General features: G+C 33.8%; 1 protein-coding gene and 1 long non-coding RNA gene across 2 annotated transcripts; both read right to left on the reverse strand.

The window, feature by feature from the left end:
- Positions 1-1,157: 1,157 nt before the first annotated feature.
- LOC138129727 (uncharacterized) lies at positions 1,158-5,753 on the reverse strand. Its single transcript, XR_011159361.1, has 3 exons — positions 5,506-5,753; positions 5,262-5,453; positions 1,158-1,258 (listed from the first exon to the last, which is right to left on the reverse strand). It is a non-coding gene; the product is annotated as an uncharacterized lncRNA (long non-coding RNA).
- Positions 5,754-8,471: 2,718 nt separating this feature from the next.
- On the reverse strand, positions 8,472-16,467 carry LOC138129582 (cytochrome P450 4C1-like). The gene is made up of 8 exons (XM_069045887.1): positions 16,205-16,467; positions 15,954-16,145; positions 13,852-14,037; positions 13,720-13,786; positions 13,541-13,667; positions 13,101-13,488; positions 12,872-13,051; positions 8,472-12,817 (listed from the first exon to the last, which is right to left on the reverse strand). The coding sequence occupies exons 1-8, from the start codon at positions 16,398-16,400 to the stop codon at positions 12,648-12,650; spliced, it is 1,506 nt and encodes a 501-aa protein (XP_068901988.1). The 5' UTR covers positions 16,401-16,467; the 3' UTR covers positions 8,472-12,647.
- Between the last annotated feature and the right edge of the window lie 4,878 nt (positions 16,468-21,345).

Genomic DNA, 21,345 nt, shown 5'->3' on the forward strand with positions numbered 1-21,345 from the left:
ACCATGTTGAATTAGAAACTTAAAAATATTGCTGATACAAAAATCCTCAAATTATTTTTTTCTAGGTTTAAGAGTTACTCCGTAGCCATCCTTACTAGCAATTACTATGTTGATAAGAAGTTTAATACTTTCTACAGATTTATATTGAGTTGAAATAATTCGGAAATTTCTTATGACATTTGATAAAGAAACTTTCATTGACATCATGGCAAATGACATCCCTGAAAAGATAAAGAATTTAAATCACGAAAAATTTTAATGGAAAATATTTTACCAATACAATTTCTCGGAGGAATGCTAAAGGGCATAAACGAATAACGAGGTCTTTTTTCAATTTCTTCTGGCAGAAATCTGTCAGGATCAAATTTTAGTGGATCTGGCCAATGTATGGGATTCCTATGTATAAAATGTATAGGAATAATTAATTCGCTACCTTGGGGGATGACAATGTCACCTACAACATATTCATTCATTACAGTTCCACAGTTAAAGGCGTTGAAAAACTTACGTATTTTAATATCTTCCTGAACCTGTCTAAATAGAATAGGTCCTATTGGAAATAATCTCATGGTTTCTTTGATAACACGTTCCAAATAGTCCATTCGAGTTAAATCATCCAACGTAGGATCTCTGTCGGTATTTCCAAAGATGTCGCACATCTCTTTGTAAAGTTTTTCTTGAAAATCCTGGTGCATGGCTAACATTATAGTGGCAAAACTTAATGTGAGAGCTGTTGTGTCGCTGCCTGCTGCAATCATCGTTTGTGTTTCTTCCATCATTTCCTCGTCGGTCCATTTACCCTGTTCTTCGGTAGCTTTTATTAAGTTACTTAAATAATTTTTATTATTACTACTATCGCGAACTTCATTCTTATTAGACATTTTTTTTCTTTCAAGAATCTAAAAGTAATTCATTGAACAAATAAATTATGAAAACTTCTTTTGTACTTGCCTTTCTGACGTAATCATAAATCATTCCACAAAGCTGATCCAATCTTTTCTCATATCCAAGCAATCTCCACACAATATTAATTTGTAGTATGGGATTAAGGAAACGTTTCACTATGTCAGAGGCGAATCTAAAACAATTAAGTTAAAACTCTGTGGACAATTATGGTTTATTTAGTTTACTCAGCAATCCACGACAAATATTCGTTTTGATGATTGAGAACGCCCAACAAAAATGTCAAAATATGAATTCAAAATGGTTTGATTAAATGTTTGATTAATTATTTTTCTATGGGCTCTCCATGTTGAAACTGAAACAGAATTAACATTTTGACAAAAATATTAAAATATACATATACTCGTACTATGTCATTGGCTTGACATCAAAATGTGAAGTTGGCATTATTTTCAAAACGAAAGGAAACGCTAAACAGCTTGAAAACCTTCAGTTTGACAAACTGACCCATCTGTCATAATGACAATAAATGGTCGCTTGCATTGACTTTTTTGAAATGTCAGAAGTTTGCCGGCCTAAATTTATTAAAAATTTTGAACGATCAAATTTTGGCATATCAAAAAATGTCATTGTAAGCTGCCCTTTACTGCTATTATTACGTTTATAAATTAAATCGAAAAATTGACCGTTTGAAGTAAACGTCTATCAAGTTTATAATAATAATTTAGTGATACAATGCCATATGTGGATTTACTAAAGCCAAAATAGCAACCCTTCACCAAAGGGGTATGTCGTATGGGCAAATTTCGACGAATTTAGGGTTATTAAAGGGCACTATCCATTCCATTATGCGGAAGTGGGAACACACTGGAACGGTGGTTCGGCGTCCAGGTTCTGGAAGAAGGCGGGTGTCTTCCGTTAGTATTGTGGATTGATCTGTACTTCAATTTTTTGATATTTGCGTACCAAAATGCAACCTGTTGGGTCGTTCTGTCTTTTGACGTAGATAGGACTAAATTTGGTTTCATCTGATTTTGTGTTGATGCTAAATTTCTAAGAACTAGATAGGTAGACTACGTCCACTGATAGAATGCATTTTTTTAAATATCCTTAGATAACAAAATTCCTAAACCATAACATTAAAATATTAAGAAAGTATCACAGATTATGTTGGTAATATCTTGAAGCATTCGCGCCACTGATTCTCATTGGTTGTTATGAAACCCACGCGAAAAATAAATTGTATGACATTTCAAATTTGAAATTGTCAGTTCTGTCAAGTGGTTTAAGCATTTAGATTTCCGATTTTTCATCTTTAGAGCTTTGTTTTGCGATTCTCTGGTTTTAAAAGTTATTCGTTTTGATCGTGTTGCTGTTTTGATCTGTTCCGTTGCGATTTTTTGTTGATTTTTTTAAATTTGTGAAGTGAGTGCGTGCCTCAAGAATCTAGCATTATGAACACTTTAAGTGATATTACAAAAATCGAAAATGATACAGAGGTAATTTTTGTTCATGCATTAAATAGGAGTACTATTGGGGACAAATTACTTTGGTCGTCGAAGTCAGTTGATTGACATAAAGTTGTAAAGCAAGCATTAGGACGGTTAACCTTAATTTTTACTACTGTCAACCACTGTCACTGTCAAACTCATCATTGCGAAATGTTAAATACCGAAAAATGGACCACTGAATGAGAAATTCCAAAGAGGAAAAATTGAAAAGGTTTCCACAAGGCAATTTGGCCCATGGACAATCCCTCAGAAGCAAGGGAGACGATTCTAAATTTTTGAATGGTGGAAAGTCCCATATTTTTGACAAGAGAAAAGTCAAAAGTCAATGTTGACTTGACGTTGATGCTTGGTTTACATTAATTTGTTTTGAAGTGACAGAAAAATGACGACCAAAGTATTTTGTCCCCAATAGTACGTATTAAATAATCTCTTGCTTGTGTTTAGCCATTTCCGAAAAAAGCTGGATATTTTAATTTCAATAGCCAGCTTTTTCGGAAATTCGAAAATGTATTGTGGGTTGCATTTTTTATTCCGTCGGGCACATTATTACTCGTGAAATACCCTGTATTAATAAAACCTAATATATTACTCCTACTGTACTGAAGTTTTCTTTCGTCTTTCCTAAGTGCAAACATGCAGAATAATAATAAAACATCACGTGTAAACCTGCTCTTTCCATTTTTTTAAATTTCGCGCCGGATCTATTTGTTATAGCGTAAGTGAACATTTTTAGTAACATTTATGTCAAGCAATCTGTGAGTGGACAGAGTTTACCTAGCCTAGGGGATGCAGCGACTTTCGCAATTTCGACAGCAAAGAATGTACAATATCGATTTCGATTACGATTTATCCGCGTTCACCATTCGTGAGCCAACATAGGCACACCAAAATTTTTGTGTTAATCTATGATTGACTAATTTGTCACTGGTGACATGGCAAGAAAGACAAAAATAAAAAATGAGGTTAGATGACCATAAAGCCAGTTTTACAATATGTCAAAGGAATAACAAGTCGTTCAAAATGTTTTGTCCGCCATTGTACAGTTAATTTCAAAATTATCGAGTACACCTCAAAAATCAAGAAGTCGATTTGTTACAGTTTTTTTCACATGTAAAAATGCCTTTTTGAAATTTGAGCGTCATATTTTTTATATAGGTTAGGTAAGTTTGACAACATAAAATGTCGCTGATATTTTAGAACACCAAAATATTGTCTGTTCTATCCTCTGCATGGTGCCCTTCGCGATGTTATTATACTGGGCAACCCTCCGGATCGACCACCCTTCTTGTAATTTGGAAAGAATGAGCACTTTCGCGTTTTCGGGTAGATTAGGCATTTTGTTTGTCAAAATTGACATTGATCATTGACAAAAAATGTAAGTGCATTTGACACTGTAAAAAATTAGGTGTACTCTATAATTTTGAAATTAACTGTATCTATATTATATACAACCAAGGAGGTTAAAGTAAGAGGAGAGAAAGCCAGTTTGAAAAAGTGATGCCACGCGCCAAATCGTGCAGAGCCATAAAAGGTTGCTAAACAAGGGTGGTTGGCACAGATGCATTTATTGTAATTTGTAACATAAAGTACATGAAAAAAAAATAACAAAAATAAAAGAAGTAAATTTATAATTCAGAAAAAACTATAAGTACATGACGGGGGGCACTGGAGCATTTGTTGTAACATAAAAACGCTTGACACCTTGTAGCAGGTAGTGAACGGTAAGGGATTAGCACTGGTGATAAGAATGATCCGGTAATTAGGAATTACATTGCCTTTCCTAAAATATTAAATTAAATATTTCTTTATAAAAAGACATACTTCTTGCGACCAATGATTAAAACGATCTCTTTTTTGGTGGGATGCAGGGGTAAATCTCACTTAAGTATAAATAAGCCCATTTCAAAGTAAAATTTTTAGTTTAATTATTTCTTTAAAAGCGTCACCATGGAAACTGAGTGAAAAAGGCAAACTTGTAGGGAATGGTGCAAAATTTCGTCAAGCCAGAGAGTTATGTAATAACTGATAATCGCATACGTTGGAGATGTAAAACCCTATGGCCAGTCTTAAAAAAAACTCACTGTATACTCATATCATGTACATAAATAGAGTACAATTTGTAAATGCCGTATGTCATTTTAATTTACCCTTGTGAATAAAATTGTTTCTCCCTCTCATCAGTCTATTTATTGCCAATTTCAAGCAAAATACTCTATAATCTAGTCCGGCTACCATCCGTCGACTACCTATCGCAGTAATCCCCGATAACCTCGGGAGGAACTCGTCCGTTAAAAAGGTTTATGGAGGTAAAGAAGTGACCACCGGAAGGAACTCGGATACGCCCACCTTGTTGCGGGGGTTAAAGGAACGCCATTGGCGCCAAAGCGATGCGATACCCGGTGGGTCGTTCAAGGACATTCGCGGTCATAAAAGGTTGCTGGAGACGGAACGATTGGATCACTTTCAATGCATTACCAACATAGGGCGCTTTCCCTCCTCCTACTTTAACCTCCTTGTATACAACCTAATTTTGAAAAGTTGTGGAAATGTTTGACGCAGTAGATATTTATTTAAAATGCATAGGTTCAGACTAATTTTTATATTTTTAAATTTTATATTTTGAATAGTTGCAATTAAATATTTTTACAATAAATGAAAAATAAATTTTACTTTTGTCTGACGTTATCGTTCACTTTACTCATTTACATTAATTTCTAAAATACTATTTAAAGAGAATTTAATAACTTTAAAAACTATCTTAAAAGTATCATCAAATGTATTAAAAAAGTTACATTTAAGTACTCTCTTATAGTAGGTACTAAATTATGTTACTAATAAATTACGTACTTGGTGCAGTTAGTATTCCATTACCAAACAACTGGTAAAGTAAATTGTACCACGACCCTTTAGCAAGACATTGCTTCAGAACATATTCTAGAACATCTGAATCGGAAACTATAATGAATAAATAGGGACCCAGCCAGATTTTTCCAATTGGTCCATATTTCTCCGCCAATTCCATTGATTTAAGAAAGAAATCTTACAAGAAAAGTTGGTCAGGTATATATTTTCTACTTTCACAATGTTTTACCATCTGGACCTTTGCTGAATAGATGAATGCTTCCCAAAAATGGTAAAGCAAAAGGTCCCTTCAACTTTGCAGCATGATAGTACAATTTTCTTCTTTTCCAACAATAATTTATAACAAACAACACTAACACAACTGATGATAAATGAAACAGAACACTACTGACGTTCAAATTATTTTCCTTCATGACGATATTCATTTATTTAAATCAAACTTAAAATCTGTTTTACGTCTGAAGTCACTATCAAATGAAACATGTTTTCAGAAGTAACCACCAATTTATATATTCGTAAAAAGAACAAGAATCAAGTATTTAGTTAGAGGACAACAGCATCCATGATTCGGAAAGTTTTTCGGTGTAAACATGCCAAGGAGAAATAAAACAAAATATTAGAAATAATAATAATAAAAATTACTCTAGACGGTAATAATTAATATACAGGGTGGACCAAGGAAAAGTATCCACCCGGATTATCTTGAAACAGGTTAATTTTGAGGATGAAAGGGACACATAGGTAATAGTGACAAACCCAGCGGCCCAACGTCATCTTCCCATCAGTCTTACCACCCTCTTGCGAACCATTTTAGAGAGGCATAATAAAATTGTATATCATTTTAAGGCATTTCAAATTCTCTTTACAATAGTATCGTAATTTTATTGATGTTTATCTAGCATCAGTTAATAGAATGCTGATGACTAAAATGTAAAATGGTTTTCATCTATTTCTATTATTAACTGTAATTACTGCAAATTGTTAGAAGCGCATTTGGACAAGAATTTTCTTGTATGTAGGCAAATGCTCTAGTTTGAAAATTTAATAATGTTGTCTACACAGTAAATAAATTGTTGTACTGTATTATTTATAAACAATTTTATTTTTCACTTTAGTATAATTGCATGATTACTCCTAGGATACGAAATACGTAGACATGTCCATAACAACCGGGGAATAATATAGGGCGTAATAAGAATAAGCGGACGTAAAAAGAATAAGCGGGCGTAATGAATTCATAACGCCCTCATCAATTCAAAATTGCAAAGGTGCCAATTTTTTTTTTTTTAAGAACACGTATAGTGAAAAATAAAATCTTGTATGCATCACGGCGTCACCGAATGATTACGCCCATCGAACGATATCCATCTCTGGGGCTAAAGCCCTCGAGCTGGATTCATCGTTCTCCGGGCGTAATCATCGTTGTAACGCCCTTGGTGCATAAATAGCTATAAAATCTCCAAAATGATGTATCAGTTTACTATTGTTCCCTGCACAATTCTATTAATAATATCGATAATTGATAAATGTAGGATTTGCGGAACTGAAGGGGAAACCATTGAACATATCATTTCTTCTTGCACCGTTTTGGCTCAAAGCGAATATAAAAAACGACACGATATATTCGCTAAAATTATACACATGAATTTAGCTGTTAAATTCAATTTATTAAAGAATACACAACCACAATACACCAGAAAGTTGTTTGGAAAATGACAGTTACAAGTTATATTTTGATAGAACAATTTTAACTGACATTCATATTAAGCATGACAGACCAGACATTATAATTTTAAATAAACAACAAAAGCAAGCATATCTTTTAGATATAGCTGTTCCAAATTCACATAATATAACACAGACATATAACACAAAAATTAATAAATATTTAGAGCTGTCCGTTGCTATGAGAAATCTTTGGTGTTTAGAAAAAAATTCGATTTTACCACTTGTAATTTCAGCAACGGGAATAGTACCGCAATCTCTTTTTAAAAATTTAAAAATTCTGGATTTAGATAACACATTGGTAGTTGAAATTCAAAAAGGTATATTATTATACTCATGTCACATCGTGAGGAAGTTCCTTAACATTGACACAGAACATAATACACAACAAAGTCAAAATGCGGAGGCAAGACGCCGGTAATTATGTTGATAAGCACTGCACTATTACTTGATAGTAATATCCGTAATAGTGTATGTACTCCGGCAAAATTGCCGTGCCGCCGGATGGAGGTGGGATAGTGTTGAGTAAATCCCAAAATTTTTGGTATTGTTGTAAAGAGAGTTTAAATTGCTTTAAAATGATATGTCATTATAACAGTTCGCTTTGCCAAAAGGTAGAAGTTGCACTGCTGAATTTGTCACTGTCATGTGTACCCTATGATATTAAAATGAATTTATTTCGGCGTCTGTAACGTAAATCTTTTGCCGCGAATCATTTACGTTGGGCCACTAAGTATAATGATTTGAGAAGATTCTTAAAATAAATCATTATTCCAGTTTCTTGAATATTTAATTTTTTATTATCTACATCCTCCTACTAGTAAGTATAATTATGATAAATACGAAATAATTTTGCAACAAAAAATTAAAAGACAGGAATCCCTCTTGGCTACTTTATGAAGAAATGTATTGAACCTGTGTAAACGTTGTGCAGCATCTTCGCGATTTCGGGCGTCTCGAAATGAATAACCGTGTTCTTGGCCGCCAACGCGAAGATTGCATTTTAGTTGCAGAAGAAGAAATTCCTCACGAAATCCAAGAGCGTCACTTCCAGCAGTCATTTTAATTAATGTGAAAATCACATCGTATCGGTTATTTCCAATTTTTAAACCAAGTCTTGCGCGAACTACTCGAGGAAATTTCTCTAGCAATTTGACAAGAAATGTGGTACCTTCATTACGGTCGGAGATTAGGGAATGGATTGACATCTCTTTTCCAAATCGTTGGATATGTCGTGATGGTCCCTTTTTTTTTGAAATCTCCGGTCGCCAGATTTGAACCCGTGCGATTTTTTCGTATACCTACAGTGTTTTTGCTTTGTTGTTTAAGCCTCCCTCGGATGAAATTTTTGGGAACAATACGAAACAAAAATAATGAGAAAAGAAATATTTATGGATCCTACGTTGTGTTTTTCTAACGAGAGGCCGTACCTTCGGAAGGTTTTTCGAAGATGAAATTAAAACGATTGAGCACAATTCACTTAAACTTTATTTAACAAATAATCGAGTGTGGTTGTGTTTGGTCCCAACAAATGATAGAAATAAATAAATGAATTTAATAACAGAAGTTGGTGGAAATTTGACCCAATGAGATTTGACTCGCGGCATTCGAATTGAGATCGACTCATGAATAAATGACTAAGCTGGGCAAATACAGAAGTTTATGGCGCGAACAGCATTATACGAGTTTGAGATGCGAACTATGTGATCCGATTTAGATTTGAATTGTTTCCCCAATTAAATTGAACCCGACGCGATGCCCTGGAAGCTCTCAGTCTAGCCTGGTCTAATAAAGGATAAAATAAAAAGGGCAAAGGTTCTAACAGACTTACAAGAGTACCTCTCTTCACGTGTCAGCTGTACCTAAAGGGTCACTATCCACCTAAATTTGGCAATGGCTCTTTGTGCTCTACGCCGGACCAACAGCTAATTGAGAACGATGGACACTGACGGCAGCTTCCCCCAAACGAGAAGAAGTCCCAAAGCGACGGATAATGAACTAAGATGTCCCCTTTTTTTTATAATAATTTAAACTTGTCGAGAGCACGTTTCCCCAATCGGTAAACGCAAGAAGATCACATACTTCGCGATAAAGAATTTAATTCAAGATTCTAAAGAGTCACGTGGTCATCAAAAGCTCAAAGAAAATAATATAATCTTTACTTTAGAACGATAAAGAACTAAATGCTGTTTGACTAATTAAATCAGGACTACAAATAATGTACCAGAATTAGAGAAATAATTTACCTTGTAAATGTAAAGAACGTGGTCACAAAATGGCTGCTGGAAGTACTGAACGTACCTCCGGCTACTTTGGAGATCAAACCCCGAGTGAATCAAAAAAGCCCTGTTTCCCGTCCCGCAATCGGTTTTATCATTTCTGGCGCACCCCACTTTCGCAACCCCTACTTGACCAAAGTGACCAATCAGCTCGGTTCTACTTTACGCCGACCGCGACACCCTTTTGATATCTCTAGAACTTTTGAAATTACAGTTTCCGTTTTCCACCATTAATTTAAATGTTTAAATTTAGACTTTTGTTAGGACCAGACTGAATGTACATAATTTGTTGTTGAATTAGAACTCTGAAAAAGAACACTAAATTACTGACTCTATACAATAATAAACCTCAACATCAAGAAGAAACAAGAAACAAACACAATTAAAAATGGAACAAATAGAATTAAACAGGAACACTGAATTACCGACTCTATACAGTAATAAAAATCAGCACCAAGAATTAAACAGAATTAAAATGAAACAAACAGAATTAAAATGAAACAAACAGAATAAAAATGAAACAAACATAATAAACATGAAACAAACAGAATTAAAATAGAACAAATTAACTTTATTTTGAAACCTAAATTGGGCTTGAAACGCTGTTACGTAATTGTCATGTCATGCAACTAAATTCCGTTGATCTGCTACTTCTAAAAATTGTTCTACATTGGTTTGATTCCCCAAAACCGTTCTAATTAATAATTACTTCGTAAATTTCATTCTCTCGCTCTCTCACTCACACGTCTGACATCTACGACTACCTGGCTTTACCGTTACCCGGTCCTCTGGGTTTTCTACCGACTCCCTTTCTACTTTTCTTTGTTACTTTTCTAACTAAAAGTGCAAACGATTCTAGTCCTTTTCTACGATAAAGCGCTGTTTTTAATTTGCAATTCTCGCCCTTTAATTACAAATATGCCACAAATTTGAGAATGCTAAAAAAGTAAATTAACCTAATGAACATTAATTTTGTTGTTCTCTCAATTTGAAACCTGCTAACATCAAATTCATTAATTCAATTATCCCCTGATTTTAACTGGACCACCCAAATTGTCGAACATGTAATTACAGTAAATTTATTGCAACGCTTCTTTTCCCCTGAACACTTGTTCCCCTTGGGCTATGTTTTGCCCCGGACGCGTACCTGCATTTTCAAAGAAAGGTTGGCAGATTTCACTTGAGGAGTGTGGTGCCACTCTTGTGAACAAAGCAACAATAAAATTTACAACTGACCAGCATTTCCGTCGCAAATGAACGGTATTTAAAATATTTCGTTGAAATTATTTTAACATTAAAATTCTTAATTTATCGAACCTATTCGGACCGTTACAATATCGTTTAAATTTGTTAAGTAGATATAAAATAAATTACGAGTTGAATTTGTAAAAGAAGACGTATAATTAATTAATATAATAACATAACATTTTTGATTTGCAATGCAAAAATTTCCGATAATAATGCGGAATCTGGAAAAGTGCCCCAAATGCTTGCAGCGTTTCCACGTTGAATGGAAAGGGAAATCCTCTCAAAAAGGAATTTCTTTGATTTTGAATCGCCTGATTCCGCGATAATTCGGTTTCCGATGACATTAATAAAATCGATGGTTTTTTTGCTCCAAGGGCCTAAGGTTTCAAAGGCTAAACCTTTAAATATGTAGTTTGACGAAATAATTGAACTATATTTGCTATGTTTGCGTTTGCAAGCCAATTCAGCGGCAAAACCTGAGACTTCAGATGTTTTCAATATGTAACTGTCCGCAAGTGTATCTTCAACAGTAACGTCCCAAACCAAAGGTTGACCTTTAATCCACGGTACGAAAGTCATCCGTCATCACGAGATAGTCCGTTTGGTTCTAAAGTTGAATTAACATGAATAGAAGTCAAAGACCGGTTGATAATAGAATTAATTTCAGTGTGCCTTGAAAATCTACCACTGCTTTTGGAACAACTTAGACCGTGAATGCCAATTTCGTCAACTTTCGCATTGCATTTGCAAATATGAGGTGTACAAAGATTACAACCCAATCTTAAACCAATACAAACTTGGCAGGAAGTGTTATCTAAAAGAGTACCAATATATAGAGAAGGTATTGCATGTAACAAAGATCCTGATTCTCTGCATTGCAAAGCCTTAAAACGAGCCAAGTCCCTAGATGAATTAAAGATTAAGTCATTGGCAATTATTCGTTTGATATTGATATTATCCCAATTCTTCTGAAATTGTGGAATTGTAAAATGAATTATTAATAATGGAAAATTAGGCACCTAATTATTGTAGTCATTTTCAACGACATCCGTGCTGTCAGTGTCATTTTTAACATGTTGTAGCAGCTTGAACACACAAATTCATGACCAGTATTCAGAGCATAACAAATTTTACTTAAAAAAATGTCAAACAAGAAATTGAGGTTATGGTAAAAGAAAATGTATATTTCGTGAAACATCAATAACAAACAAGAACTCAATCTTCAACATGGTGTAAAACATGGTTAAACTAAGTCATCCTCGTAATCAGACTACATATTTTCTTTGATTTGTCGGAAAATAAAAAATTGAATTTGTCAAAATTACTATAGTATTGGCGTTATAACTTTTCATTTGCTCCGCCCACATAAATTGACCAATGAGAATCAAAGCCAGATTCAATCTGTATAATTTTTCATCACATTTGCCACGTAAAAAACTTAAGGTTAGAATTTTGCTGTCAAGTTCACAATTATTGTTTTAGGTTTAAAAAAATAAAATGTCATTAAGACAATTCGAATGTCAGATTTTTTTTCTGTGTGAATCAGATAGTCTTAAAGCTAAAGTCAAAACGAAACATGACAAGGCGGAGCTTAGGATGTGCGCTCTCCAATTTACCGCTGACAGGGGCGTATCATACAGTCGTCAGTTTAGGGGCAAAAACTAAACCAAAACTAAATTTTCTTCATCTGATGAAAGAAATTCTACACCGAGGTCATCTACTTTTGTTGAAGAATCTCTAATAGAATAATAAAAACTATCTTCATCTTCAGAACATTCCCCTAACATTCCTCTATAGCGTAAACAAAAGAAAATTTTCTGCTGGATTCAGCTGATCTACATTCGTCTTCTGCGCAAACCCGGTGATGTCATGTTTCGTTTTGACTTTACCTCTAACAACCTATTTGGTTGGTAACTAAGAAAATGTAATGGGCGGGGCAGATAAAATGTTACGTTGTCCTTAATATAAACTAAAACAGCAAGTGATGCCAACATACTGTCATACTGACAGCATGGATGTCATTGAAAATGACTGTATACTCGTATAGAATTAAACAGAAATTGTACATCGATTAATACGACTTTAACTTAAAAATATTGCTGATGGAAAAATCTTCAAATTATTTTTTTCTAGTTTCAAGAGTTACTCCGTAGCCATCCTTACTGGCAATTAGTACATGGTAACGAAGTTTAATACTTGCAACAGATTTGTGTTGAGTTGAAATAATTCGGAAATTTCTTATTAAATTTAATATAGAAACTTTCATTGACATCATGGCAAATGACATCCCTGAAAAGATGAAATAATTTAAAACGTGAAAAATTATAATGCAAAATATTTTACCAATACAATTTCTCGGAGGAATGCTAAAGGGCATAAACGAATAACGAGGTCTTTTTTCAATTTCTTCTGGCAGAAATCTGTCAGGATCAAATTTTAGTGGATCTGGCCAATGTATGGGATTCCTATGTATAAAATGTAAAGGAATGAATAGATCGCTACCTTCGGGAATTACAACGTCACCTACAATACATTCAGTACAGTTCATCAATTAAAGGCGTCGCAAACTTACCTATTTTAATATCTTCCTGAACCTGTCTAAACAGAACAGGTGCTATGGGAAATAATCTCATGGTTTCTTTGATAACACGTTCCAAATAGTCCATTCTAGTTAAATCATCCAACGTAGGATCTCTGTCGCTATTTCCAAAGATGTCGCATATCTCTTTGTAAAGTTTTTCTTGGACACCTTGGTGCATGGCTAACATTATTGTGGTAAAACTTAATGTGAGAGCCGTTGTGTCGCTGCCTGCTGCAATCATCGTATGTATTTCTTCCATCATTTCTTCGTCGGTCCATTTACTCTCTTCTTCAGTAATTTTAATTAAGTTACTTAAATAATTTTTGTTATTGCCACTATCGTCGACTTCATCTTTATTACACTTTTTTCTTTCAAGAATCTAAAATTACTTCATTTAAAAAATAAATTATTAAAACGTCATTTGTACTTGCTTTTCTGACGTAAGCATAACCCATTGCACAAACCTTATCCAATCTCTTTTCATATCCCAACAATCTCCACACAAGATTATTGTGTAATATTGGATTAAAGTAACGTTTCGCTATGTAAGACGCACCTCTAAAACAATTAAGTTAATACTCTGTGGACAATTGTGGTTTATTTCATTTACTCGGCAACCCACGAAAAATATTCATTTTGATGATTGAGATCGGTCGTATCTACCCCCATACATGTGTCTACAATAATAACAATTTAGAAAAAAAAATTTTGAAATGTAGGTAATTGTAAAATGCTAACTAACCACAAATAACTTTAAATGTATATTCGCAATATCGAGTAAAGATGTTTGTTTCACAACTAACGTAGTTCTTTTTTAAGTTGGCAATAAATTCATTTGAACGTTCCACAAAGATGTCAAAATATGAATTCAAAATGGTTTGATTAAACGTTTGATTAATTATTTTTCTATGGGTTCTCCATGTTGAAACTGAAACAGAATTAACATTTTGACGAAAATATTAAAATGTACATATACTCGTATGTATACAGGTGTCCCAAAAATGGCGTACTAACGGTGCACTACGGTGTAGAAGAGATTACAGTAAACGTCCGAAAAATGTTAAAAAAATTCTATTGGACTTATTTGCTGATTTAGCGGTCTTTGAAAGTAGCACTTAACAGGTCAATTATTTTGAAATATATGTATGAAATTGCTACCTCTAATCGTACTTATTATCACAAAGTACAAGATCACTCACTACCAATATCTAATCCTGCATAATAGAGAATTTAGAAGCTTTGGAAATAGAAAAAATTATTTCAAGTCCACTACGGTAACATTGCAAGGTAATGATGTACGAATATATTTTGTTTACACGTATTACCGTTAATAATAATAATAAAAATAATACATTTAAACATCCTCGATAAAGTAGTAAGTAGTTTGTACGCCATTTTTGGGACACCTGTATATATATATACAGAGTGTATCTGAAACACGTGTGTTGATTTTAAGCAGTGGATGAACTCGTCAATTTATGAAACTTCTCTATAACGTTTTTACGTTGATTTAAAATTTGGAATAAATTAGCCATCAAAGTGTATACCCGTCTGTGGGTAAGGGCGAAATTTTCTTTTGTGATAGAAATGAAGCCCTGTTAAAATAATTATATTGTTACAGAAAAAATTAAATAATTAAAATTTAAGTTCTCCTGGTTTCAAAAAAAATGAGACTAGTTAATAACACAAAACGACTCATTTGGTAAAATTGGGGGACAACTTTTAGGAATTCAGCGAAATGTAATAGAGAAAAGTATCATAAATTGTGGAATTCTTCCACTGGTTAAAAGTTACACACGTATTTCAGATACACCCTGTATACAACCTAATTTTGAAATTAGTTCAAATAGATCAACCAATTAGGTATAACTGTTTACTTAAAATCCAAATGTTCAGAAATTATTTTTATATTTTTTTCTAACACTTGTATCTTACACAGTTTTTATTGAATTTCAGCTCACTTGTTATTTCCTTTAAAATACGCTTTCGTCTATAACATACGAGTACATCGTGAACAGCTACGTATTCTTTAAGATCATAAAATACACAGCAATTTTCGCATTTTATGTGTTGACGCGCCTCGAATAATTTAATAAGTTAGAAAAACAAGTGTTTTTAACCGTCTATAAAACACTTATTGTTTGAATGGCTATAAAAAAATTTGCAATTACATATTTTTACATTAATTTAAAAAGCACTATTTAAAAAAAAAGTATTTAATAAAATAAAAAGGTATTTTAAAAGTACCTAACATCTAGATTTTTCATTAAAGAATGAAATAATAAAGTAAATTGCATTTACTCATTTTCAAATTCTTTTACAGTAGGCATTGGATTTATAAAGGGCATTTCCGGAGTGGTAATAAACCCGACGGAATTGAAAATGCAACTCACAATACATTTCCAAAGCTAACGTTGATATTTGATCTTTGATTTAAAAAACATAAAACATAGTTAGCTGTGCAGTTTAGTGAATTTTGACAAAAAGTCATTCGCTTGGTTAAATGAAACTGAAAAAACGAATAGTTTTTGGGAAAATGTTTATTGTCTGCATAAACGCGCAACGGCCGAAGCATTTTTATTACATTCGCCGTAAATCAGGATCATATTTGTTTTCTCATCGTTCGAATTTTAATCGTCGTATTTTAACATATTCATAAATATCAGTTGTGACAAATAAAATTATTGGAAGCAAAGCTATCATGGATTCATAATTTCATTTAAAAACAATACGGTATTTAAAATAGCCACGTTAACTTTGGAAACGTGTTGTGAGTTCCATTTTAAATTCCGCTTGGCTCACTATCACTCGTGAAATACCCTGTATTACTAATAAATTACATACTTGGTGCAGTTAGTATTCCATTACCAAATGCGGGTTCAAGAAATTTGAACAACGACCCCCTGGCAAGAGAATGCTTCATAACATATTCTACAGCATCTAAATCGGAAATTATAATGAATAAATAGGGACCCAGCCACATTTTTCCAATTGGTCCATATTTCTCGGCCACTTCCATTATTTTAGGATAAAATTCTTACAAGAAAAGTTACTTAAGTATACTTATATGTTCTAATACTCTCACATTGTTTTACCATCTGGACCTTTGAGGAATAGATGAATGCTTCCCAAAAATGGTAAAGCAAAAGGCCCTTTTATCTTTGCAGTATAATAGTACAACTTTCTTCTTTTCCAACAATAATTAATAATAAACAACACTAACACCACTGATGATAAATGAAACAGAACACTACTGACGTTAAAATTCTTTTCCTTCATGCCGATATTCATTTATTTAAATCAAAGAATCTGTTTTACGTCTGCTGTCACTATGAAAAGAAATATGTTTTGAGAAGAAACCACCGATATATATATGTTCGTAAAAAGAACAAGAATCAAGTATTTTGTTAGAGGACAACAGCGTCCTTGATTAGGAGTGTTTTTCGGTGTAAACATGCCACGGAAAAATAAAACAATATTAGAAATAATAATAATAAAAATTTCTCTAGACGGTAATAATTAATATACAGGGTGGTCCAAGGAAAAGTATCCACTTGGATTATCTTGAAAACTGCAGATTTCACCCATAAGTGAAACCACAAGTGACCAAACTAAGCCAGCTGACACGTGAAGAGAGGTACCGTATAAGTCTGTTAGTACCTTCTTCCCTTCTATTTTCAATCACCAGACTAGGCTTTGACTGAGGGCTTCCGGGGATATAGCGTACGGTTCAATTTAATGGGGGAGACATTTCAAATCCAAACCGGATCACATAGTTCCCAACTCAAACTCTTCTAATGCTGTTCAGTTCCATAATTTATGTATTTATCCAGTTCGGTCATTTATCCATGAGTCACATCTCAATTCACGGACCGCGAGTCAAATCTCATTGAGTCAAATGTCAACCAACGTCTGCTATTAGTTATCACTTATTAGATTTATTTATTTATTTATACCGTTTGTTGGGACCAAACATCACGACACTCGATTATTTGTTAAATAAAATTTAAGTGAAGTGTGTTCAATCGTTTTAATTCCATTTTGAAATCCTCCGAAAGGTACGCCTCTAGTAGAACCTAATTAAACTAAATTATGAACAAAACACAACATAAAGTCCATTCATTTTGTATTGAACTTTTCAAGGTCAAATAATTTTATTTTTTGGTTTTGTAATTATGTTTTGTAAATAGTGACATGCAGGTAAACACCGTAAACGTTGAATTGAGCATTGCTAAAATCACATTATGTTGGTTGTATGCATGTCACTATTTACAAAACATAATTACAGTGCCAAAATTTAAATTATTTGACCTTGAAAAGTTCAATACAAAATGAATGGACTTTAGGATCGTTAAACTTTTCTTTTCTTATTATTTTCTTTCCTATTTTTCCGCAAAAATATAATCCGAGGGAATACGGTAACCAATAATACATCAAATAAGGGAGGAAAGTCGAAAAGTTTCCTGGGCAATTTTTCTAAACATATTGAGAAAAACCCAAAATTTTTGGTATTGTTGTAAAGAGAGTTTAAATCACTTTAAAATGATATTGATATGATATTCATTCCCTGTTCTCCATAATACCGTTGAGACAAATTTTGTGAGTTGGCACTCCTAAATAATTGGTATGCCCAGTCATTTATCAAAGAGTTGTCTGTCAATCCGTTTTCTAAGTTAGGATTCTAGAAATAAATAATCATAATTTGATTTATTTTGACTTTTGAACTGTCATAGTTGAATTTGTCAATTCAAGTGTACTAAGATAAAATCGTAAATGTGTTGCCAACTGAACAAAAATAATTTTAATCATTAAAAGTCACCCTGTAGTTCGCGAGATAGAGGCCACCTTGCCAAAAAGATGAATGACATTGCACTGGTGAATTTACCACTGTCATGTGTTCCTTAGGATATCAAAATTGACCTACTTGGGCGTTTGTCATATAAATGTGTAGTTTTCAAAATAATGCGGCTGAATAATTTACGTTAGGTCACTCGGTATAATGATTTAAGGAGATTCTTAAAACAAAAATAAAAATTAAAATTTAAATAATTATTCAAATTTTTTGCATATTTAATTGTTTATTATACGGTGCGATCAATTAAAAAATAAATCGAGTCGGCGTATTACCTATGGCAACCCATGCTATAGCATAGGCTCCAAAGCAAACTCGATTTATTTTTTAAATGATCGCTCGGTATTTGTCCTACTAGTCCTCTAACTAGTAAATACGGGATTATTCACGTAAGATGACGAGCCTGACCAGGTAAAAATGCAATCCAAAATACGTTTTCCAAATCATATGTTATGTTTTGGTATTTACAAATTAAATACTTTTTGCGATTACGGGGTTTCTAATTATCGAAAAAATGTGACGCTTGGCTATGAAGAGGCACGCATATGGAGCTATAAGCCTGTCCGATTATTTTATTTATTATCAATTGGGTTTCGCGTCAGGAGGTGATTAAGTGAAATTAATCAAAATTCGTTTTTTTTTTTAAATCTAAATAGGTTAAAACTAATAGAGAAAACAGATATAAAAATTAAAAAAAATTAAAACGCATCACATTGCCGATTATTTCCAATTAATGAAGATGCCACACAACTAACAGGAATTTATGACGTAGTTACACTAACTGCCTAATCACAAACCAAACCAGAAGTAAGATTTACAACACCCCATCGGCAAACTGCAGGTACTTACCCTGTCAGGGCCGAACTCGACTATTTTACGCCTCCAAACATTCCGAAGAAATTTTCTAATAAATTACGTAATGGAGTTGAAATTATTCAATATTCAGTTTTCTAAAATATCTATTTTTCATTTAAAGAAAAATCCTTTACGGATGAAAAGTTGCTGCGAATCGTTTCTATAATAAACTGGAATTTCACCAGTACTGACCTGAAAAATGGTTTCGGGAAAGCCGGGAAAGCGGAAGTGGATCAATCAAAAAGGTGACGAGTTCTGTAACTAGTAAAGGAAAAAAAACTTTCAATATTTGGACCAATTTGGTATTAAATCGCTATTGTAACGCAAATACACCCTCGCGACCGGGAGTAGTTCCGTGACGCTCCACTAGTACGCTCTCGAGGGCGCCACTCCATCTTCCCGGTGCGGCTCTCGCTCTTAGCCAGGATCTCCCCCATTGGTCAAGTTTCCGCGCGCTCTTTTGCATGCCCTCAGGCCATCGGACGAGGGTATAAAAGAAATTGCATCCCCTTGAAACATCAGTTGCGCTTGCTTCGGTGACACAACTCTCTCTCCTCCAGCAGCACCCTCTGTGGTCACTGGTCTTTTCCGAATCAAAAGCAAGCCGACAAGTGGACACTGCGTTTACCCTGACATCCCGAACCCTCTTCTTCGAAGGCATCACCAGGTCCCCCTGACGACACCTCCGTGGAAGCTCGACCCGTCTTTTCGAAATCACTTTGTACATTTACAATAAATAAATACATTCGAAACCACCCTACACTATAAAGTTAGCTCCATCACACAAATTTAATTGAAAAAAGTTGATCATGCTCAATCATAGTTGAATATTGATTGTGCCTACCGAGTTTCAGAATTTGTGGGACAATTATCAAATGTGTAATCGCAAAAATGGTAAGTGTTGGACCACCCTGCATCTGTCATTGGATTCTTCGCTCATGTTTTTAGTATTTGAATATGTTTTCGAACGATGATAGAACCGACATGATCCTACTTAACCATTAGTTTTGTGATTTTAATTGCTTATGATTGTTATTAAATCCTGGGGTGCGATCAATTAAAAAATAAATCGAGTCGGCGTGTTACCTATGGCAACCCATGCTATAGCATAGGCTCCAAAGCAAACTCGATTTATTTTTTAAATGATCGCTCGGTATTTTCTTGAGAGAGGCACTTTTCTGATTTCTGTCAAAATTTGACATTCATTAGGCTGACGATAAAAGTTATCTATGTTTTATGTGCATTATGATTATGTAATAGGGATCGAGATAACCCTGTATAATTATGCTAAATACGGAATAATTTTGCAACAAAGAATTTAAAAATGGGAATCCCTCTTGAATATAGTACTTTTACCCCTAATAGAAATATTCGGGTGATTTTTTTTAATTGTATTCATTCAATTCATTTAATTTAGAATTGCAGTTTTGTTGTAAGCCGCGCGTTTCCAGTAATTCATGAATTTAGCGACCTAGAATTGTGATCGCGCTCATTTTTTGCGCATGGTTCTTCTCCTGGCGTTATCAAATTTTAACTTTTTTTTTTTTGAGCGAGGAAGGACTCTGAGGACCTCCTCGTTTATGCAGGCGGCATAGCCGAATAGCGACGTTTACGTAGGTTCAGTCGCTCTTCCTCCTTCATTATAGAATTTTTTTTATTGTTTCGCCGGAACTCGAATTTATGCAGGGCAGCTTAGGAGTGATAATAAACCCGACGGAATTGAAAATGCAACCCACAATACATTTCCAAAGATAACGTGGATATTTTATCTTTGATTTAAAAAACATAAAACATAGTTAGTTAGCTGTGCAGTTGCGTGAATTTTGACATAAACGTCATTCACTTGGTTAAATGAAATTGTGAGAAAATGAAGAGTTTTTGGGAAAATGTTTATTATCTGCATAAACGCGCAACGGCAAAAGCATTTTCATTACATACATCATGTCTGTTTTCTCATCGTTCGAATTTTAATTGTCGTATTTGTGACAAATAAAATTATTGGAAGCAAAGCCATCATAGATTCATAATTTCATTTTAAAACAATCGCTACGTTAACTTTGGAAATGTGTTGTGGGTTCCATTTTTAATTCCGCCGGGCTCATTATCACTCGTGAAATACCTTGTATCAGTAATAAATTACATACTTGGTGCAGTTAATATTCCATTACCAAATGGTTGGTCAAGAAATCTGAACAACGACCCTTTGGCAAGACAATGCTTCAAAACATATTCTACAACATCTGAATCGGAAACTATAATGAATAAATAGGGACCCAGCCACATTTTTCCAATTGGTCCATATTTCTCGGCCACTTCCATTGTTCTGGGATAAAATTCTTACAAGAAAAGTTACTTAAGAATATATTTTCTAATACTCTCAAATTGTTTTACCATCTGGACCTTTGGCGAATAGATGAATGCTTCAAAAATGGTAAAGCAAAAGGCCCTTTTATCTTTGCAGCATTATAACACAACTTTCTTCTGTTCCAACAATAATTAATAATAAACAACACTAACACCACTGATGAT

The sequence above is a fragment of the Tenebrio molitor genome, chromosome 4, assembly GCF_963966145.1.
Source record: "Tenebrio molitor chromosome 4, icTenMoli1.1, whole genome shotgun sequence".
Taxonomy (NCBI): Eukaryota; Metazoa; Arthropoda; class Insecta; order Coleoptera; family Tenebrionidae; genus Tenebrio; species Tenebrio molitor.